Source organism: Gymnoscopelus microlampas, assembly GCF_963454915.1.
Source record: "Gymnoscopelus microlampas genome assembly, chromosome: 20".
Lineage (NCBI taxonomy): Eukaryota > Metazoa > Chordata > Actinopteri > Myctophiformes > Myctophidae > Gymnoscopelus > Gymnoscopelus microlampas.
The window spans coordinates 34,468,754-34,492,851 of record NC_139957.1 but is presented as its reverse complement, the minus strand read 5'-3'; the positions used below and the strand labels follow the sequence as shown (position 1 = coordinate 34,492,851).

The 24,098-nt window shown below is 46.8% G+C and overlaps 1 protein-coding gene across 2 annotated transcripts in view; it reads left to right on the top strand.

Moving 5' to 3' along the window:
• The first annotated feature begins 10,619 nt into the window (after positions 1–10,619).
• The window catches only part of LOC311035797 (cysteine-rich motor neuron 1 protein), a 66,395-nt gene continuing 52,916 nt past the window's right edge, over positions 10,620–24,098 (top strand). For both annotated transcript variants that reach the window (XM_084044252.1, XM_084044251.1), the window contains exons 1-3: positions 10,620–11,470; positions 18,043–18,204; positions 18,837–19,010. In XM_084044252.1, the coding sequence (XP_083900378.1) occupies positions 11,161–11,470; positions 18,043–18,204; positions 18,837–19,010 (646 nt within the window). In that variant the 5' untranslated portion in view covers positions 10,620–11,160. The remainder of the gene's footprint in view (positions 11,471–18,042; positions 18,205–18,836; positions 19,011–24,098) is intronic.

The following is a 24,098-nucleotide window of genomic DNA, read 5'->3' as shown; positions in this document are numbered from 1 at the left end:
ACAAAGAAAAGAGAGAGAGAGAGAGTTTTAGTGTCATTTTGGTTGTATTTTTTACAGTCTCAGAAGTTATGGGAGTCCTTGAAATAATAAAGTTTGAGAACTGCTCCATAGATGTTGGCTAATACTTAAGTGTTGGCATGATATCAATCAAAGCCAGATCTTAGAATCCCCAGTGAACTCGGCTGGCCTGGCAGCACAGCCCTGGTTGTGCCTGGCTGGTGATCTGAATTAAGGAAGGACCTGTTGACATGAATCAGAACAGACACGGCCGACAGCCCACCGTCTAGACAGAGAGCAGAACCCTTCCTATCATTGTTTGTTGGCGGTTGGCTGTGGGAGAAAAACAGGAAGAGATACGTGACTCGGCCAATAAAAAATGTGAGCCCCAGAGGGTGGCTTCCTGCCCACAATGCCCACTTTTGTCATGGGGTCTGGGGGGGAGGGGGGGGGGGGGCAGAAATATGGACAGACAGAGATAGGCAGACAGAAATAAATATACACATAAACAAGCCTCTGCAGTGGGCAATGGTCTTTCTTTGTCTGGCTGGCTCCATCACACCTGTTTGCTGCTAGCTGGGTTTAACAGTGGAGTGCAATGCACTGTCCATGTTCTACCACCGGGGGGCAGCACTGTATAAAGAAATGCTGTTTATGGAAAATATGTAATCTCTGTCTCTCTCTAACCCCCCATCTCCCCTTATCTCTACTATTTATTATCCATTTTACTTTTATTCCACTCACTCAGCAAACATAAACATTACTGACTTGTGTTAGATAATATAAAATAAATCTACCCTCCTTGTTTGACTTGTACTGTATACTCTGCTCAAAGCCATGCGGCTGGCTGCATGCATGCACATGCCGTCCACGGTTATGATGTCAACGAGCTTGCCCTTCACCCTCCTGGAGGTCAGAGGACGTGCACATTTCTCACATTCTTTTTTTTCCGTGCCTCCTTCCCTCCCCTCGCAAAGACAGGAGTAAATCTGGATCCCAGACATAACATTAAACAGTGATCATTTTGCTCCGGCAAGGTGGTTATTTCACCTCAATGTTTGAGTTTGCGGCACTGTAATTATGTCAGGATTTACAGCTGAAACACAGGCTGTGACATTCCACTATACCAGGTGGAGGTCTGCCTGTAAATCTGGACCTTTACCTGCATGGGGAGATCCACCCCCCCACCCCCACCCTGCCTATAGATACATACCACCAAACACATCCTGGAAACATGCAATCACAGGTGGAGGTGTGAACTCTATAGCACACGCAAGGAGGTATAAACTCTAGAAGAGTGAGTAGAGCCACAAGCTCGCAACAGCGTTGTGAGCTTGTAGATCTGTTATTTTCACTAGTTTGGGTCCCGGGAAAACGTCCAATTTCTCTTCTGGGTCTTGAGCTAAAAAGTTTGGGAACCACTGGTTTAGAACACACAAAGCAGATGTATGATTTAACAGGGCCCAGGCATGAAGAGAGAGTTGAATTGAGCGAAAATACAATGTTCCTTCTCAGGTCATTCATGAGTCACTCATCAGTTTGTGGCCTCAGCCCTTTAAGTACTTAAAAGCACACCAATTATGGTGACTTCCAAAAGTCTCCATTCATTAATTGTCTTAACCGCACACATGTACTGTACTTATCGTAGATGTTTGTACCATAGCACATTAGTACAATGCTGTTAACATGATTGTTCCATCCTTGGGAAATAATGTGGGACGGAAAAAGTATTCCCCATTAGCTGCCAGACATTTTCTGTTACAATAACAAAACTTTGTTATTGGATAAACTGAGTTGCGATGATCGAGTTCCGGCAGATAAAACATCGGATACATTATGTGCAATAATTGGTAATAATATGACTAACTGATGGTCTATTGTGATTCCCCTGTGTGTAGGTTGACCATCTTTCTGGTGCCGTTCCAGATATAAATCTACTCATTATATATTCTATAAGCACATCTGTTGCATAAAAGCCCCTAAAGACAAATTCTCTCAGTATGAGATAGACGAGGCATCGCAACATGAGAACATGAAACAGATGACTCTACAGTGATGAAAATTAAGAAGGTCTGTAGGGCCCACAGATGTTTGCCAACATCTCCTCCAACCTCTCCCTCTCTCTCCCTCTCTCAGGTGGCTCAGAAGCCAGGAAGAGACGGGGCGATGTCAACTCAGACAATGAAGAAAGAATGCAAAGGGGGTACCGGGACCACCAAGAAGGAAGACGTTCTTTTTTTCTTTCTTGCTTTGATGTTATTTCATGTCACTTTCAAAGGAAATGCTGCTTTTGCAGAATATACCCTATCATGGTGCCTCTATGACACCTGAATTTCCCTATGGCAGGGGTCTTCAACAGGGGGTCCGGGACCCCTAGGGGGTTCTCAGAGCTACTATAGGGGGTCCGCCAAATCTTTGTGTGATAGGATTTAGCTTTTTTACATTAACCACTTGAACCAGAATTCCTTTTCTGAGGGGAACATTAGCCGGAAATAGCAGATCTACAAGCTCTCAACGCCTCGCGCTGCGAGGCGTTGAGTAGATCGGCTATTTTTGGCAAAGAGGCTATAGGTGTAGAGGGAAAGAAGAGCAGACCAAGTAAAAAAAAAAACTTTAATCTGCAACACAATTTTTACAATATAGAGTAGGGGGTCCCTGCTTCATCTCTCTCTCAGCTAGGGGGTCCTTGGCCTGAAAACGTTGAAGACCCCTGCCCTATGGGGCTCAATCAAGGTCTATCTACGTATCTATCCATCTATCTACCTACTGTATCTATCTGTCTGTCTGTCATTGTGACTTACAATGGTTAAATAATATTCAATGTTTTCAGCGCGCTTACCTAACTGACAAGGAGACAGTTATATTTCTGCCTGACACCCTAAACCACATTCCATTACCAGATGGATGTCTGCCTACACAGAAACGGCTCAATTAGAAACACACACACTTTCTCTCACACACACACGCACACGCACTTGTGCACTCCATCATAAATGTCTCCCACCACGCCCACTTTACTTTTACAGGGTTTATGACAACGCGGAAAATCTAGGTTAGCGGCCGAGCCCTCTACTCTTCTACTGTAAGTTTACACCGTTAATTCAATGGTCGCCGTGATGATCCCATGTGTGATGGGAAAGATTACGCCCGGCCCGGGCAGGTGTTGTGGTGGGAATGGCACACAAAAGGGCCCTTTTAACTTTCCCAATCCACTGTGGAATTCGCCATCAACACACAGATTTGCGAGATTAAAACTTCTGAGAAGTCCACTTAACGTTCTGTCGGAGCATGACAGGGGTGAGCGAGTGAGCCACTTCCAAATGTCAAACAAGCCCAGTGGCCGTTCCCCTTCCTCAAGGTCACAGGATCTCCCAGTGGAGGATGGGACGGGGGAGTGGAGGAGGAGGGGGAGAGGCCCAGAGCAGTGTTGCCAAGTCTGCTTATTATAAGTGACTTTGGGCTTGCTTTTCTGTAACGTGGCTTGGGGGGGGGGGCTTGTTTCTGAATCGTATAGTTGTTTATTTGGGCTTCCTGTCTAATGTTGTTTACACCATGTCAAGGACCCCCAAATTAATATATAATTGTCCACGTATCTCCATCTGAAAACATGTTGTGCCAGGGGCCCCCCATACAAGATTTGTGTTGTTAAAATGTTTCAAGAATATTCCACATTTTTCTCATTTTCTTCAATATTTTTTTTTTATAACAGATCTACAAGCTCATCACTTGTCGATCGGCTATTTTCAAATAGCCGATGTGTATAGGTTTAAAGTGCTCATGCGCTTTAGTCGTTTCTTTTGGGCTTGTTTTCATAGACCTGTTTGCTTTTTTCTCTCGCAAAATCTGGCAACGCTGATTGCGAGGCCCAGAGTTCAGCAGCCCGTCATAAGCATGGTCTGCAGCCAGAGGATTTGAGCCATAACTGTAAGTAGAGACTCACAGCCCCACAGACCGTGGGTCTGACTCACAAAGCGTAATGCCCCGAATTATGCTCCATTGTTTGACATTATCGCCTAAAATAGCGTATCTACAAGCTCAAGATGCGATGAGTCTGCAACGCGATGTGAGCTTGTAGCTCTGCTATTTTCGGAGCATAAATTAGGCATTGGGATGCCAACCAGGACTGTTGATGTGAGTTTTGCAAAACAGAGAATTTGGGGGTTCTATTATGCCCAGGGTGTAAAGCTCTGGGACCAGTCATTACCACTCCACCCTTGGCTTAGATCAAATCCAACTGTAGCCAAGCAGTATGGGATATCATGACTGACGTGAGCCTGCTGTTAACATGGGTTAGGACATCGATTAAGGAGAGAGAATGATTTGATTAGGCGGATACAGTTTTACGATAACAATACAGACCGCCTGGCAAAATACTGTATAGGCCTATAAGGTTTCACAGAAAAGTAACCACGTAAGCCCAGTTTTATACTTTGCCTATTCGAAAATAGCCAATCTAGAAGCTCTCAACGCGGTGTGCACGTGTAGATCTGATATTCTCAAAAAAGTTTGAACGTTTTTCAAAATCTGGAAAATGTTTCTCCTCTAATGACATGCCCATCGTGAAGTTCAGTGGCGAAAGTTCTTCAGTTTCATTCATCCGACACTTTGTTTAGAATGACCTTTCCTCCATGTCTGCCTCCATTGCAAGAACACAATCCAACATGACCTCATGCTTCTAGTGATTCACATGTCAATACACCACAGTGCACCGCCGTTTCTTGTGCGCTCAGATTCGCGTCCCCTGACCATTACTTCACAGAAAACAGTCAATTTGCAGAGAGACCACTTCCCAGAGTAGCCTTATAAATGCCACCGCGGCTGGTGAACCCACTGAACCCTCTCGCTGCTGTGAGTCACTTGCGAGTCAGGAGGACCACATTCTGCTGCAGGGGACATGCCAGCACTCTGAGTATTGTATCGCCATCCAAGCTGCATCTTCTGCTGCTGCGGTGCACATTGATGTCTCAGGGGAGGCTGGAGGCACCGAGACAGTGAGAGGAGAGGCCTCCAGGAGCCCGAACGGCGGCAAAAACACATCATTATAGTCTCTGCTGTGACGATATACAGCCTTTTAACCCTGGTTACTGCATGTGACCAGACCTCACAGAAAGACAGACACGAATGGAAAACAGAGGCCGCGTGCAAATATAGGTAAAAATGACAAATAAAGAGATGACAAGGAGATATCTAATTAGATACACGAGATAAACATTGGCAGGGATATTTTTGAAAAAAACTAAAAAAACATCTGCAGTGTCCCAGATCTCGGACCGTTCTGCTCCAGGATGAATGATTTGTACCATTGGAAGCCTCCGAATGTTTCCGCAGCGCTCACCACAGTGGTCCAAACAAATGAATGGCTCGTACAGTGAGAAATGAAAGCACTCGGACTCCCTCTGGGATGGTAATTAAATGGAAAAAGGAAAGTAATAATCTCAAAACCTTTATTACCTCAATGTGCCGTACAGATGTCCATGTCAGGAGAGAGCTGTTTCTGGGTTCATCAATATTTCTGGCACATTCTCTGCCATCAAAAACAACCGAGAAGATGTTGTTTTGATGCATTTTGCGCCTCTTTTTCACATCAGTGGTAGTGTTGCCAGATTTAGCAAGAGAAATAAGCAACCAGGTCTATGAAAACAAGCCCAAAAGAAGCAACTGTATGCCACATGAGCACTTTAAACCTATTTGCATCGGCTATTTGAAAATAGCCGATCTACAAGCTCACAACGCGTCGCAATGCGACGCGTTGTGAGCTTGTATATCGGCTATTTTCAAAAGAATCTGGGACAATGTTTTGAACATTTTTGAAACATTTTAACAACAAGTCCAATACGGGGGTCCATGGCAAAAGAACATATACATTTTCAGTCCGTGGACAAATACATATTAACTTGGGGGTCCTTGACATGAAAATGTTTGAGAACCACTGGTTTAAAGAAGATTAGGAAACAAGCCCAAATAAGCAACTACACCTTAGAGAACAAGCCCCCAAAAAACGCAACCCACAACTAACCAATATTGAACAAGCGACTTCACAGAAAAACCAGCCCCTTATATTATAAGCAGACATGGCAACACTGATCAGTGGAGGTAGGGTGGGGGTGGTGAGGGGGGGGGGGTCACTCATCTTCACTCATCTTTAGCCCAGAGAGTGGATAAGAAACAGATGACCTCATGTAGCCTCTCTGTTTAGAGCGGAGCCATTCATCGTCGTCAGTCTGTGTGTTATTTCGCTTCAGCGGCCAACAGCTCCATATTTCCGCTGTTCAGTGGACATTTGAATGGCTGGAGAACTCTTTCAACTGTCACTGTGCGTTGCCGTCATGTGTCTCCCCCCCCCCCCCTCTCCTGGCCTGGCCCTGCAAAGCCTGGCTCAGCCTGACACCCTGTGAGGAGAGATAAGCTAAGCTAGTGCCACGGACAGCCCATGTGCCGGTCCTTCGGCCCTTAGGTTGGAAGAGCTTCAGGCACATCCTGGGGACTTGTAATCAGGTGTGTCGCACGCTGTCCACTCTACAGTATATGCACTCAACAAGTACACTACTCTGTTCCACCACACACACACACACACACACAGATGTCTACACACTCCACACACACTGATGTCTGCACACTCCACACACACACACACACACACACTGATGTCTACACACTCCACCCCCCCCCCCCCACACACACACACACACACACACACACACACTGATGTCTACACACTCCACCCACACAGATGTCTAGAACACTCCACACACACACACACACACACACACACACACACACACACACACACACACACACACACACACACACACACACACACACACACACACACACACACACACACACACACACACACACACACACACACACACACACACACACACACACACATTTAGGCAAAAAGGATAACACAAAAAAAGTCCTGGGGACTCCTATGTATTCAATTCATCAACATAGCATAAAACATGTACACATGTCATCAACCAATACAGACACTGTACGTACAAAAGAGATGTGAAAATGACATTTACCTCCCCTTGTGGTCTCCTGATAGAGTTTTTTCAGGCCAATCAAGCACACGCACGCTCGCACGCACACACACGCACACACACGCACGCACTCTACACACACAAACTGATGTAGTACACGCTCTACACACACACACTGATGTACACACTACACACAGGCCGATGTACACACACGCTCATGGCTACACGCTCAACACACAGAATGATGTACACACACACACACAGAGGCTGGTCTACACACTCAAAGCTATGTAGCCCCCTGAGGGTCCTCTGTCCGTGCGTCACCGGGGGTGTTGTACTGTTCTCCTACAACCTGTCATGTACACTCATCCACCTCATAACACACACACACACACACACACACACACACACACACACACACACACACACACACACACACACACACACACACACACACACACACACACACACACACACACACACACACACACACACACACACACACACACACACACACACACACACACACACACAGCACCTCAGCAGCAGAGGGGTGTAAATCCACCAGTTGTCACACTGGAGACAAATGTAACAACAGAAGTGCGAGAGTCAGACAGATAGACCTCCCACTCTCTGATAAGGACCCCCCCCCCCCCCCCCCCCCCACACACACACACACAGTTGAGCGTCTCAATAAAAGAGCACATTTTTGGGAGCAGTTAGCACTGCAGACGTTCCTCTTTGTTTTTACTGGAGGTGATGAGACCATCTGGAGACTTGTCCAAAATAGCCCCAGAGGTCACAGTGGGGTCACTGAAGTGACCTCAGTGCAGAACACTCTGGAGTGAAATGTTGCATTTTGTCCAAAGGTCTGTGACTCAGAGCACCAAACACACACACACACACACACACACACACACACACACACACACACACAGCAGCTATTCAAGGCCTGAATACGTCTGGCAGTGCCGCACCCTTTTTCCCCCCTGTTCTGGGACCCATGGACACATGCAAAACACAACACCACACACACACACGCACACCCCACAAACACACACACACACACACACACACACCTACAACAACAGTAAAGGTCACAAACACATCAAAACACATTGCTCCGGCTGCCATTGAACAAAGAACACAACAAACTGATCAACGTTTTGTTTTGAACTCACGTTGACGTGAACCACAACCGCAACATAAAACACACTGTAAAGTTTCACTGTGGAGCTCTGACTTATCAACTGGGCGGCTTTCCAAAAGCCACACTATTACAACATGCGAGGCAGGCGGGAATATGGTTTTGTGGGATTAACGAGGGTTGAACTCCAATTTGGCTGCACTCTTTCAATGACCACCCCCATCTGACAAAGACGAACCTACGCGATTTCCTTTCGGAAAATCCCCTACATTCTCCTCGTCCGTAAGACGCTGGGCTTCAGTGTTGTTCGCAGTTGTTCCAGATTAGCAGTGACCTTTGCTACGTGCACTAGATAGAGAGGGAACAGGGAGTAGCTGGCCTTCACATGTTTCTACTTTGAAAACAGCCAATCTACAAGCTCACAACGTGTCGCATCACGACACATTGTGAGCTTGTAGATTGGCTGTTTTCGGGGCGCCGCTCTTGTCATGCGACGGTGTATAAAATCCTGTGTCCCTCTGGCCTGCCAAAGCAAACCTTCTGGTCCTTGATAGGAGCATGAGAGGCTTCTGACCACATCAGCCAGTTGGAACCGGTTGAAAGCCCAGTCAAATGAGCCAGCGTGGAGGCCCGGGGGACCGGAGGCCGGCCCGAGTCTCAAAACTGTCCAAAGAAAGGTGCCGGTCAGTCCGGACAGCCGTCTGAGAGCAGCGGGTGTCCGGCCAGCGGTCACTCAGTCAGTGGGTCAGCTCATTTTGACTGGAGCTCTTAAGGGGAGATGGCGGGGTGGGGTTGGGGTTAGGGGGTTGGGGTTGGGGGGGGGGGGGGGGGGTAGGATGGAGGGCGCAGAGGGAGACAAGAGCAGGGCTTGTGTTGCGAGGCCTGATTATGCGAGCTTGCGAGGCAGGTTTCCTGGATGCGGTGTTTGTGTTGGAGGGAACCAGGCTCCAGGCAGATGTTGCAAATGAAGGAGGTGCTGTTTTGTGGGAAGATGGCTGTGTCGATTAAAGTCCTTCCATGTGACATGTGGTTGTTGACATAGGAGGAAACGTGTCACAAAAAAAAATCCCCGATACTTCTTGATCACCACCAGACCTTTTAATCCACCATCTCGTCCTGGTTATACGGTTTACAGTCTGCTGAGTGCAGGACATTAGCCGCGTCCCACTCCAACGCCAATGTGATTATAGTTAGTGAGTTACTTTCCCCACTGGGCACTCAGACTGATGTTATTGTGTTGCATTGAAGAGGAGGATTGTTTTAACTTCATGTTCCCACACCGTGTGTGTTCTTCACACTGCAAGTGACACTGGTTCAGGCATGTGCGTGGCAGTTACATCTTTTTGTCACATTCATCCATCAGCACACACGCACATCGCACGCAAGCGCACACCTACAGTACCGTAACCTTTTACCTTCCTAACCCCACCTGCATACACAATGCAACTACAGAAATTAAACACACACACACACACACACACACACACACACACACACACACACACACACACACACACACACAAGCTGATATACAGCACTGATAAGTGATAAGAGTTGAAATGATACTGTATTACAACGCTTTGACAGACATAGTGATTGTATTGTTTGAACAATAAAGGGCTGCATGGACAATCTGGAGGCTGTTGAAAGGATGCTGTAACGCTCACTTGATAGCAAAGTCCATTACAGCGGATGAAAACACAAATGATCATCCTCTGCTTGACCTTTGTTTTAGAGCAGGGGTCTTCAACAGGGGGTTGAACTCTGAGGATGGGGTCCTCAGAGTTACTACAGGGGGTCCGCCAAATCTTTGTGTGATGCGGAACATTAGCTGAAAATAGCAGATCTACAAGCTCGCAGCACGAGGTGTTGTGAGCTTAAGCGCGACGCGTTGTGAGCTTGTGGATCAACTATTTTCAAAGAGTGAATCTATGAAATCTATGAAAAAGTTTAATCTGCAACACAATTTTATACAATATGTTATGGGGGTCCCTGATTCATCTCTCTCTCAGCTAAGGGGGGTCCTTGGGCTAAAAAACGTTGAAGACCCCTGTTTTAGAGTGAGTGAGTCTTTCTGCACATGCACTGTTATAACAAGAGCAGATTTTGTGTAACATTTGCGTCATACAGCTGTCATGATATTTAAATGCTCCCCCCCAAAAAACAAAAAACTAAACAAACAACCTCGCAATAATGACGTAATTTATGTCACATAACTGTTTTAGACTGGTTTCAGATGATGATAAAAGTTGCATTCATTGCGCAACGAAAAGGGAGGCTTGCCGATACATCTCTCTCGTTCAAATCCTCCCTCCATTCTCAACTTGTGACTGGTCGGTGCGTGTGTCAGTCAATGGAGGAGGGGGACCGCTAATTTCTATATGCATGCATGTCAATTTAGGACTCACATTGCTTCTATTCCCCCCGTGTGTCGCTGCGTGTCTGTGACTGGATCCTCCGCTCTCCTCCACACCGAGACTCCCAAAACGACTTGATCCGTGTAGGCTGCGTGTCTGGGATGTACAACTACAGCCTTTCTCTGACAAGAGATTAGACTTTGGAAGAAGTGCGTCTGTGTGTGTGTCTGTCTGTCTGTCTGTGTCTGTCTACCTGCTCTCTCTCTCTCGGCACTCAGACTGAACTTTTGGATCATATTGCCTCCCATAACGTTGACTGCTCGTGATTTCGCATCAGATTAGCACACTGTGCCGTGGTGGTGGTCTGTCTGGAGCCTGTACTGTATACACCAGTAAACCGTGGTGGTCTGACTGGGAGCCTGTGCCTTTAGTGCCTACTGTAGACCAGTAGGCTTAGGGGGGGCAAAGGCAGTTACGCAGGTCCACAAAACTTTTATCAGGTTTTCGAGAGAAACTTTTTTTTTTTTTTTTTTTTTGGGCACGTTTTGGAGACAGCCTAAAGAAGTCAAATAGACAGCGTTTTATGTGGCTTATTATAATTTGACAGGAGGGGGAAGGAAAGAAAAAAAAAAAACATTGGAAACGCATCGGGATCCAACTTTAAAAAAATATGTTCAACAAATGTTTGGTCGCATTGTTGAACGTCTTCTTTCTGGCGCGATCGCTTGAGGCGCACGAATGCACGCCATGTGATCTCAGGACGTGTCCGCATGGCTGCGATGGTGGTGGTGGCCGCAGCAGCCCGGCCAGGACCCCGGTCAGAGACCCGTGCGGATGCTGCGACCTGCTGTGCGCCAGGCTGGAATGGGAGCCCTGCGGTGGACAGGACTGGGACCTGGGATACTGCGCCCTGGGACTGACCTGCGTCTCCGTCAACAGGACCGGAGCCGCGGTTGTCCCTGAAACTGGAGTGTGTAAAGGTGCGTATGATGATGATTATTGTAACTGTTTGTAATTGTTTCGCGCACCGAGCTGGAATCGAACCCCCGGTCTCCGGCTCGGCAGACCGGCAGGTAACAAGGAACAATTTCATTGCAGTGTGATAATCACGAATCGGGTGGGACCTTGTTTATAGTTGTAATAACTACTTAAACCCCATATGGTTGAGTGGAGTCCCTCAGGGCTCTATGCTAGTGTATTTTCTGTTTTAATTTACATTAAATATTCACTGAAAATAGCCGATCTACAAGTGCTCAACGCGTAACATGTTGAGAGCTTGTGGATCTATCTTCTGTGAAGGTTTTCCCCCCTAATACGGATGCTGGGGTTTAAGTGGTTAATGAGCATGTGCATCATCATGGCTGTGCACTAGCCTACTTTGCAATGGACATAAAATAGCCTAATTAGTTGCTATTACACAGTTGTTGACAGTTGAATGAAATTATTTATGTTCTGGTATAAAAGTGGCTTGAGGGCATCATCATCATCATCCCTTTAAGTGTCATGATCCAGTTGCCTGTAGTGTTGTCACTGCTGTGCTGCCCACTTGTGCACAGAGCAGCTCCCCATGCAGGAGCTCTAAAGGGCTCTTGACTGCCAAGAGAGAGGACTCATGTTCAACTGCTGCTCACTAGTCTCCTTCAAGCCTTGCCTCGGCCGGTCTTGTCCAGCTAACAGGCATAGCAATAACTTTGGCAACACAGCCGCTGGCACCATGGGCTGCACGTCAGCTCTCGTAAAGTTTTAATTCGCTTTGCTATAATTCGACTAGACATCTCTCTTTTAAAAAAAAGACAGTGAATCGACCAAATGACCATTTTCATTTGTGTGATTTTTAAAGGCTTGGGACTGTGCACATGGAGTGTCCACCAACACTGAATGGTTCAATTGTGTGTCGTCGGCGCCCCCCCCCCACTTGGATTATGCAGTCTTAATTTGATTCTGAAATAAATAAGCCATCCTTGGCATGGAGGAATTGATTACACAATCAATGGGCTTTAGTTCTGCGTGTGGGTCCCCGGGGCTTGGCTGAAAGATTGCAAAAGTCGGACAAACCTATGAGTTACTGTACAGTGCTATCCCTCTCCCACTCTAAACAGAAGTAGCTTTCTTCAGGATTTTCCAACGTCTCCATATGGGGGGGGGGGGGTTTGCAGGATTTGTTGAGCTTCAAAGAAATGTGTGCCTCTGTGTTAGAAGTGAGGTACGGGATGTTGAGTGTTTCAAGTCTCTGAACGAGTGAAGGAGCAGCAGTGACCTCCCCCTGTGAGATGAGTAGCTCGGTTAAGGACCCCCGGTACCCTCCACCTGCACTGTCTCCAGACAGCTCCAGAGTGATTTAAAGGGACTGACGGGTCCAGAGGAGAGAGAAAGCAGCCCTATACAGGGCGTCCGGACCCCCTTGACCCTGCCCTCCCTCCGTCTGCCTCCCCTTCTATGGGGTGGTCCGGGTTGGGGGTGCCCTTGTCTCGGGGTATGAGTCTCTGGCCCCTGGGCATCCCCAGGAGATGCTGCTGCTGATTGGGCCTCATTTACAAATGTTACAGGTTTAGCTGGGGTCTGGAGGGCAGAACACGCCACCACCACCACCACCTCCATGCTGCAGGAGCCTTTCTGCAAATTAACAGCTTTGGAAGGGGGCAGGAGAGCTAATGGTTCTTCTGATTGTGTCATGCCTCTGGTCTCATGGCTCCGAGAACTTGGGAGCATGCTGCTAACCCCCCCCCCCCCTCTCCTCCCCTCCCCACACACAAACACACAGAGATACACTGACACACGCACACTCTCCTCCCAAGGGTCTAGGTGGGGGTAAGTCAACACCTCCCAGTGTGTTTGCAGGGGCCACAATCGTCAGGCCGCTTGGCTAACTGGAGGCTGATCCCCGATTTCCCTCCTCGAACCGGGGGCCAACGTCTTAAAGTGATTAGGCTCGCAATCAGGAGTAGGGGCTAAATGTTTCCGCTCTCCTGATCCCTGCTTTTCTGCTCACAGCCTTTACTTTCTCTTTTCTGGGTGGTCATTGGTCAATACGTGGCATACGAGTAGGTGTCAGGTTTGGAGACATAACAAGCGTTGTGGACCAGGAGGCGCTTGGGACATTCAGTGAAAGGGAAACATTGTGATGTGACGAGTATTTGTGGAGAAGTCGTGGAATTGGATTAGCTAGAAAGCTATACTGTAGGAAGCAGGAATTCCCTAACATGGTTGAAGTGAAAGTGAAAGTGACAGGCGACAGGCAGACGCTGCCTCTCTCAAGTGTCTTGTTGTCACCCTCAGTTCCTGCTATCAAGGGAGAGTTATTTATTAATCTCCTCTGTGTGACTGTAAACATCGGCTAGTGCCGCGTTGCATCCTGGATCCTCTCACCATATCCAACCCAGCCAGCTTTCTTTCAACTCCGCCGAGCTAGTATAGCAAAACGCTTTGTTTTGACGTTGCTTGCTGCGTTCATGGTCCCGTCCTCCGACACCCTCCCACGCGCTCGCTCCGCTCTAGGGCCACTTAACATACCACCTGACTGACCGCCTGTCCTAAAGGGACCGGACGCGCTGTCCACTTTACTCCTTCTTCACATGCCGTCCACGTCCTCCTTCCTACTACAGCATTATCTAATGTTTCAAAGACTTCCTTTTTAGCTCGCTATCAGCCAGGGGGGCCTTCGGAGGTCAGCTTTTTCATCCTGGCCCTGGATGCCAAGACAAGCAGTCTCCGCGGCTGAGAGAGGGGGTCCCCCGAGACATGGCCGCAGAACCCAGAACGAGAGCCTCGCCAAGCCAGAACCAACTGGAGCCAGTCCAGGCCATATCTGACCTGGCCAGACCACACCGAACCTGGCCTAGATCAGATCAGGGTCAAGCCATACTAAACCCAGCTGACACGAAAGGATAATGGTGGTTTCTTTCTCTCTAGGTTCAAATTAATCATTAGCTAATAACAGACAACCCCCCCCCACACACACCCCCACCCCAACCCCAACCATAATCATTCATTTATTATGTCTGCACCCCCTCCTTCTCCTGCATGCCAGATTTAGCACCCCACACAGAGACATCCACCACCTTCTCAATGAAAATACTCTCCCAGGCAGGCACAGGAAGGCCTCGGTGTGGAAAAAATGTTGAGGTGAGGATCATTTTAAGGTGAAAAGGAAATCATGGAGAACGTTTTGCCTAGGTGGAGCGGGAGGCTGAGGGTGGGAGGGGGGGTGTTGAAAAGGCTCTTGTGTTCTGGCTGTCTGGTAGTGTGTCTGGGTGAGCTTACTGACAAACAGGCAGACAGACTCTGTTATATGACATTTCAAGGGTAAAGATAATATTATTGTCATCCACTCTTCCTTCGCTTTCCCATTCACGTCCCTGAGCTCGGCTGTCTTATGTCATAGGGACCATCAGCATCTGCCATCACCCATTGGGTTTACTCAGTGTCTTCACTATAGTGACTCAACGGTTGCTGGTTCGATCCCTGGCACCGACATGAGGTTGTATTCTACAGTAGCTGTAAACTGATTAATGAAAGGCTGCTGGTGCCATTATTATTATGTACATCACCCACCAACTTTGCCAAGCTGCCCTTGGCAAAGTCTGAGCAAGGCACTGAAACAAAAAAAAAAGATCCAGCAGAGCTGTGTTGCGACCGATCCTGCTCTCACTTTGCTGATGTAATGTACATGGGAGCTGTATGGGAATCTAGTTAACCACTTTCAACCTGGCGTCCCTATTTTGGGTATGTTATTATAGGCGAACACTGGCAAACAATTTCAAAAGTCTTCAAATATTTTAAACAAAATACAACAAAATAAAAATAAAAAAACGAAAGAAATTGTGAAAATCTGCAGTTTGTGACGTGACGCAGTCGTATGACAGTATAAAGTAGGGCTTAAGTCAAGTTGCACACAACCTTGAACCGAGCGTCGTACTGTAAGAAGAAAATAACTGTTTGCTGTTCTACAGATGGCAGCTTTTGCAATCATTCTGGTTTAAGCTAGTACCTCCTGAACGGAAAACAAAAGTGAAGTTTCTTCCAAAACATGATATCTGTTTCGGATTATTAGGAATCAGCATGTGACTTTTATTACTATTTACAGTACTTAAAAGGAAAGCAGTGGCATTCCTTTCCTACCCCATCATTTTGACTCGTTCCATTGTTGTTTCTCCAAGCTCACGGAGGTTGAAAGGGATTCTGATGCAGCGAAATCTTCATCACTCACTTAGTCAGACACTACTTGAATTGATTTATTTTATTTGCAGGATAATGCTATGAGTCTCGGTGCAACATTATTTGTCCATCGTTGCATTATTCAATTCTATTATAGTGCCAAATCACAACAAGGTGTCTCAATACACATTACGTATACAGCAGAGAACCAATGTCCCCCAGTGAGGAATCACTGTCGGGCAGAAACCTTGTACCTCCAAGTTTCAAATGTGTTTTTTTTGTAATCTCATACAAAATCATACAAGAGTGTCGCTCAAAAGTAGTGAAAATAGCAGATCTACAAGCTTGTAGATCGGATATTTTCACTATTTTAAATCGCTTTTCGGTTTTGGACATAGGTTTCCATCCGACCCGATATATAGCAACATGAGTTAAAAATAATAATAATTTGAATCAAAAATATTAGCTTTTCCGAAAACGTAGGTCAGGGATTTAGAAGGTGTTTTTTATGTCTTGTCCGTGTCAAGGCGTAGCAGTTCCAAACCTGCCTCCACATTGTGTAGACAGAGGTCGAGCAGCAGCAGCTAAGTGCATGGTGGGGGTGGGGGTGGGGGGGTTATTTGGTGTTACTGTGTCTTGGCCTGCTGCCAGCAGGCGGGCTATGAACCTGTGTGACCACCCTGTCGGGTCCCTAAATCAGAGTGGTGGAATGTGTCTGTAGGCCTACTCTTTGTATACACGACGTACAGTATGTGTTTGTGTGCGTGCTCATTTGTGCATGTACATGTGAAAGAGACCATGGGGACACTGATACTGGGGGACGAGGAGGTTTTATCCTCCGATCCCCGGTGATGTGGTGGTTATTTAACTCATTTGGTATGGGGGGGGGGGGGGGGGGGTAAGCTCTCGTGTTTAAGCTCAATAGGCCAGAACAAGTGTGTAATGCATTGGTGTAAATGAGGTATGGCGCAATTGACCTTGAGAGAGAGGAGAGTAGCTCCACTTCAGCAGATGGGACGCCCTGGGAGGGCCCCATGCACACTGTGGGACAAAAGCAAACAAATGGACTCAAACTGGCCGAGGCAGCACAGCACGACACAGAAGACACGGAGGCAGGCCAGCAGCTCTGCTCCTCTAGGTCATTTCAGTAATGATCCCTCCGTGGGATGTGTGTTGCAACAGAAGCCAAGCGCTATGTGGTCGCTATTTAGCACATAACGCTCCCTAAAGCATGTGGTTCTCAAAGTGGGGTCCGGGGACCCCCAGGGGTACTTGAGGGGGTTCCAGGGGGTCCCCAGCTAAATGATGGATAGGAACCAAATGGACCCTTATGGGTCGGTAACTCTGAGTGTACAAATGGAACCAAATGGACCCTAACAGGTCCATTTGGTTCCATTTGTACACTCCCAGAGTTAAATTAACATTGATTTTACCATATAAATTGGGGTCCCAGGAATAGAAATTCCATTAAATGAGGGTCAGTAGCCTAATGCATGTCAAACTGGGGGTCCTTGAAATTAAAATGGTTGAGAATCACTGCTAGAGCCGTAAAAATCGTCTCTTATGGGGGGTCGCTGGCATATCTTTTCAAATGGGGGTCAGTGGGCTAATAAGTGTCAATTTGGGGGTCCTTGACATGAAAAAGTGTGAGAAGCACTGCCCTATAGCACGTGGTTCTCAAACATTTTGATGTCAAGGACCCCAAATTGATATGTATTTGACCGCAGATCCCCATCTGAAAAGATTTTGTGTCAAAAATTGTCAAAATTATTGCAAATTTAGACTATGGGAGATTTCTGTTTGGATCGATTGGCTGTCTTCAAAAGAACGAAGTACAAAATAGGCTTACAGTGGTTGAAACGGTTCCTCATTTTGCTGGGAACCCCCTGATCTTGGCCTGTAACCACCCCCATCCAAGGTCCTCTTATTCTCCTAGACCAGAGGTCTTCAACATTTTCAGGCCAAGGACCCCCTAGCTGAGAGAGAGATGAAGCAGGGACCCCCTCTATATTGTATAAAATTGTGTTTCAGATACATTTTTGCTGCTCTTTTTTCCCTCTACACCTATAACTCTTCAAGCTCACAACGCTCACAATCTACAAGCAATCTACAAGCTCACAACGCCTCGCAGCGCGAGGCATTGAGAGCTTGTAGATCTGCTATTTTTGACAAAAGTTCACCTCAGAAAAGGGATGCTAGGAGTCAAGTGGGTAATGTAAAAACCAAAAATCCTATCACACAAAGATTTGGCGGACCACCTGTAGTAACTCTGAGGACCCCCTAGGGGTCCCGGACCCCCTGTTGAAGACCCCTGTCTTAGACCTAAACATATAGGTGGAGTGGACCACCTTGCTGGCCACCATGTATGTCATGTTAATTCCTTCTGAACCTCCAACAGCGCTCCCTGACTATCCGGAGGCGGGCCTGGAGGACGAGCGCTGCCCCTTGATGACAGGTTGCGACAGAGCCGGGGGCCAGTGTGTGTGTGATGCACGGCATTCCTGCTTAGGCTCCTTCACCTACCCAGACCAAGAGACCTGCCTGAAGGCCAGTAAACCAGGTGAGTGCTCCCCCCCACCTGCCACAATTACACACGCACAGACACACACAAATTCACGCAACGATGTACCCACCAAACAATTTGGAAAACCGCCGTTGCGACTGTGAGGCCGATGGACATCACTATCAAGTGACCACTTTTGGACCCATCCCCGTGATGCAATATGCAGATGATACAATACTGAAAATGAAAAGATATGTTTTGAAATGTGCAATTTCTAAGCAAAAAAAAGCCCTCCAGAAATGGCAATTTATCAGTTGAAACAAGGTCCACGTCAGCCCCACTGATAGACGTCATATCGACGCCCTGGCCCACGTTGTTTAGATGGCCAACGGATGTTGGAGTGTTTGAAGGGTACGCACACACAAAACCCAGGCACAAGACTTCCAGTTAGACAGAAGGGGAAGAATGCCATCCATTGAGAGTAGTTAATCCATAACAGATGTGGCTCTTTAGGTGACTAATGCGAATTACAAATCATAGTGATGACACACATGTTCAGGGTTTGTCTAGTGCTGCCACACTCACTCTTCAGTGGTGCCATTGTCTGTGACTCACTGATCACTGTGGTGTGTGCGTGTGCGTGTGCGTGTGTGTGTGTGTGTGTGCGCGCGCCTGCATCTGGCTTCCAGAGGGTCGGAGACACGAGCACCGGGAGAGGCACAGGGAGAAGTTTGTGGGGCCTTCCAATCCGGCGTGCATGTTCTCTGGATGTAACCTAACAGCTGAGGGTTGCGTGTGCGAGTCCCAGAGCTGTCACCATCACTTCTCCTACATCAACCGCAGCCAGTGCCAGGAAGCCGCAGGTAACCTTCAAATGACCCTTGCAACTACAAACGGCGGTGGCAACCGACCAGCAAATGCTTGGCAAAGCTATTTAGCTTCGTTTTGAGATACGGGAGATTGATATCAGAATCTGAAATGGATTCACCCTTGCTATGTTGCATTTACATAACAGCATTTTATCTTTCCCTTTGCGTTCCATGCGGAATATCAACATTGACATAAAGTACACTACTGCTGCTGTGGCTCATAGGCTTTTGCCCCCCCCCCCCCCCCCCGATACAAATCACCTTGAGGAGAACACAGCATGCTATGAATTTGATTTCCCAGACAGTGCATACTTGATCTTATGCACCGTTGTGCCTGAATATTTACACTTCAATGAGTCACTTCATGCAGCTGGACTCATGCTGAGAGTCGGCGCTACCTGTGAAAAATCACAGGGCCATAGGGCCCTGGCACGTAGTGTGGTCCACTGCACTTTCGATGCCAAGATGCCAGCATCCAGAGCAGGGCTGGAGTGAAAGGGGGAGAGAAAGAGAGAGACAGGCGAGGCGAAGCTGATGGAAAGAATGAGTGGGAAAGAGAGGGAAAAGAGTAAGATTGATGATGCCCGGAAGAAAACCAGTGTACAGAGAGAGAGGGAGACTGAAAGTGAGAAAGTGTGAAGAGACAGACAGAGCAACAGAAGGGAGACCGTGTCCATTAAAAGAGACAGATTTGCTTGTACCGTGGATGGAGACATGAAGGGCTGGAGGTCCTAAAACACAAAGCACCGTGTGTCTTAACCCTTTAAGACCGGGAACGCATCTGTGTCATTTTAAGATTTCTTTGGCTATATAAAAATAGCAGATATACAAGCTCATAGCGCGGCACAGAGTGCCGTGCTATGAGCTTGTAGATCTGCTATTTCTTTGAAAAATCATGGGAAATTTGTGCAAATCTTTGAATATATATATTTTTAAAGCGAGCATTTTTGACTCAAATCTTTGCTTCTGGGGGGTCCCTGGAACAAAATATTTTGAGATGGGGGTCCTTGGCCAAATACATTTCATTTTGGGGGTCCTTGACATGAAAAAAGTTTGAGAATCACTGATTATAGCAAAACAAGTTTTTCAGGAATTTTCACGATTTCAAATAAAAAAATAGCAGATCTACAAGCTCATAGCGCGGCACTCGGTGCCGCGCTATGAGCTTGTATATCTGCTTTTTTTTTAATAGCCCAAAGAAATCTAACAATGACACACAGATGCTGCGTTCCCGGTCTTAAAGGGTTAAGGCGTAACTGTATAGCGTGTCAGATGAGCGCTCGCCCCTCTGCCAAGAGTTTAGCAGGGAGCAAAACCCCACGAGTGATACCAGAGAAGATGCAACTTCTACGAGGCGGTCTGGCAGCGCATGCAGCGCTTCGGCTCGAGGCGTTCATTTAAATGCGGGGCTTCAGAGAAAGTGGAATACAAGAATGTGTGTTTACCCCATCTCCCTTAGCTGTCTCACTGATTGACACTTCTAAGGGAAGAATGTTTGGCGTTGTGGGGGAATTTGTTTCACTCTATTGAGTGCGAGGTGTTTCAGAGACGGACGGGTCCTGAAGTGGAGGTTGCTCCCAGACTGACATTTACCGAATGAGAGCATATTTGAGGAGAGTGCCATTAAGTGAACTCTCTGAAAACGGTGTGTGCGTGTGTGTGTGCGTGCGTGCGTGTGTGCGCGCGCGCGCGTGTGCATACTTGTATTACTAATCTTGTGAGGGTCAGATGTCCCCATAAGTACAGTAGAATTTGAGAAATACACATTCTATATGAGGACAATGTTCCTGGTCCTGGTATAGAGGTTAGGTTTTTTTGTGGTTAGGGGTAAGGGTTAGAGTTATGCCAGATTTTTTCTTAGTTCCGTTATCGCACAACAAGAATTGGCAATCGACAAGCTCACAATGCAGTGCAGCGAGACGCGTTGTGAGCTTGCTGTTGAGTTTGTTGTTCAGCTTGTTAAAGCTGCTGTCTTAAAAGTTTTGATGCCCTCAAAAGTACAGTAATACAAGTGTGTGTGTGTGTGTGTGTGTGTGTGTGTGTGTGTGTGTGTGTGTGTGTGTGTGTGTGTGTGTGTTGGGTAAGTTTCATCTGCTTTATTACTCAACAAGCCTCCCCATGCCAGAAAAACTAATCTGGACTCACTCATGGCACGGTTCTGAAGTTCTGGAGGAAAGTTGTTCAGCTCGACACACGACGGCAGACCATTCCAGGCCATGTGACGAAAAAAAAAAAAAAAAACCCTGAAAGGTTCTCCCTCTCGTACGTGATTTGCCGACGTTTCAGTCGAAGTACGCCGCTTTGGACAGACGGCCCAGTAGCTGACTATATGGCTGGCAAAACGCCATGGAAAAAAAAAAATGTCTGAGATTATGAGCTCTGCAAAAAACAACAACATAGGGGGTTACAGAACATTTATAGTTACTTCTTGGCTCAGAGTCGGGATGTTTGCACTCAGCTGTTTGCTCGGGGGAAAATCCCCCTAGGAAGCATGTTCCTAGTACATTATAGTCTTTGGCTGAAGACCGTTGTCAGTTATGATACATATACTGTGAATCTGGTATGTTTCGTAACTCCCACCGTTCCCAAAGCCGGAGTTCCAAAGGAGGATGACATATAAACGCACACTGCCGAGGACCGTAAACAACATTTTTCTGCAGCTTATGCGTTCTCACACCCCCGCCCTCTCTGATGGCCTCTCATTAAGTAAGAGGCCACACTAACGCACCCAGTGGGTGCCTGAGGAGTGTGTCGTGTGTGTGAAGAGACACGCACACACATGTGTGCATGCTTACGTGCGTCTCTGCACAGATGTGTACACACGGTGTGATTATATACTTTGTACGACAAATAGCAAAAAAAACGACATACCGGTACTGTAGATTGGCTATTTTTTTGGGGGCACAGAAATGTACACATATTGACATATTTGCCCAAAATAGAGACACTAGGGGTGGTTAACAAAGTTTTAATTAAATTGGATTATCATCAAACATAAATATGAAACATATCTGACAGTGTACATTTCCCAAAAGGAACGTGCACATACTGTATTGAATTCAGTCTGTCCAGAAGCAGGGAAGCATGTCCAGCTGGTGATGAATGACTAGGAAGAGGGGAGTATCAAAAGCAAGGGCATGAATCCCTGCTTGTACCCTGTGTGTGTGTGTGTATATGTGCATTGGTGTGCTATGTGCTTGTGCCAACATATGAGCCCATGTGTCTTGTCTGCATCTGTTTGCGCATGTGCCTGCGCGCGTGTGTGTGTGTGTGTGTGTGTGTGTGTGTGTGTGTGTGTGTGATAATTATCTTGTTTATCTAGAAGTCTAGGCAGAAATCTCACCATTGTCTATTATCAGTCGGTACTTCCTCTACGACCAGACTGCAGGGACTGTGTGGTTAGGATCTTATTAGCTTAGTGGCGGGGTCATTTTTGGACTCTGCAGTGGCGGTGAGCAAAATGAGCATCCGCCCATCCATCCCCAGTCCCATGGAAACAAGTGGTTATTAAACCACTTGCTGCGTCAGAATGCTCCTTCAGCACGTGATGGATGGATAGCTAGGGCGCATATTACACGTACGTCCGTGCGACGTGCGTACGTACACTGTTGTAAACTCTTGACTACCCCCTCAGCGTGAGAGCCACAGCGATCATGTTGCCTCTTCACACGCAGCGAGAAATGAAAGCAGAGCTTGTAGCACGCCGCCACTCCAACAACCCTCCTTTAACCCATTAAGACCTGAGGCTGATTCTACAGATGTCTTCTAAATCCTAACGGTTTTCTGAAAGACTTACGTTGCTATAATATCAGTGGTTCTCAAACGTTTTCATGTCAAGGACCCCCAAAATTATTTGTATTTGGCCGCGGACCCCCATCTCAAAATATTTTGTTCCAGGGACCCCCAGAAGCAAAGATTTGAGTTAAAAATGTTCGCTTTAAAAATATATATATTCAAAGATTTGCACACATTTTCACGATTTTTCAAAAATAGCAGATCTACAAGCTCATAGCGCGGTGCTATGAGCTTGTAGATCTGCTATTTTTTAATAGCCAAAGTGTAGAATAATGCTTTTTTAGCTCAAATCTAAAAATGCACTTACGTTGCAGATCTACAAGCTAATAGCGCGGCACTCTGTGCTATGGTTACACAGATGCGTTCCCGGTTTTAATTGGTTAACCATTGATTTGAACATAGCATCCCCTGTCTGCACTCCGGGCTTGTAAACACACACATGGTAGTGGTTTGGCTTGGGTCTCTCTCAAAACCCTCTCTCTCTCTGACTAACACACACACTGGTACACTCAGCCCCCCCCCACACCCCCCTCCTCTGTTTTGGCTTGGTGTGATCTGTTGATATGTTTGTTTGTCAGAGACTCCATGCTTGAGCCTCGTCCGCTGTTTATCCCTCTGTCTGTTCGAGGTGTTTGATCACCTGAAAATGACCTCCTGTATGTTTGTGAGGCTGTGATCACCAGGCTTTAAACACCAGGTCACAGAAGAAGAGCTATGAGATGACAGTAATATGGGCGTCTTGTATTACAGAGGAGAGGATGTTTCATATAAGCTCTCAAAGGCTGTTATAAGATACGTATTGGAGTCGCAGAATCGCTGCCAGACATCTTTTTAAAAAGGCAGCTTCTGGGCTGAGCTGGGGGAAGCATTTGGTAGCTTCTCACTCTCATGATTTACATATTTCATCTGCTTTTGGGGGGAGTTGCCCATGAAGTTGATTCACGTCTCTCATGCCATGCCTCAAAATAGTCTCTTAAAACAACACATGCACAAAAAAAAAACAGTAGCTATGGTGAACAGAAGGACTGTAGCTCCTTTGCAGGCCATTACTGTGCTTTTTTTTTTATGGCGAGTCGTTTATAAGAGGGTGTGTGTTTGCTTGTCCAGGGATAATCTTGCAAACCACTGGACCGATCAGGGCCACATTTCTTGTGCACGCTGCCAGTAGGCCAAGGAAGCATCTTCATGCATTTTATTTCAACATAGTGTATATATCTTTTAAAGATTTACATTTTCATTTTACTTTGTTATAATTGAATAAAATGGGGATCGAATTGGTCTGAGTCA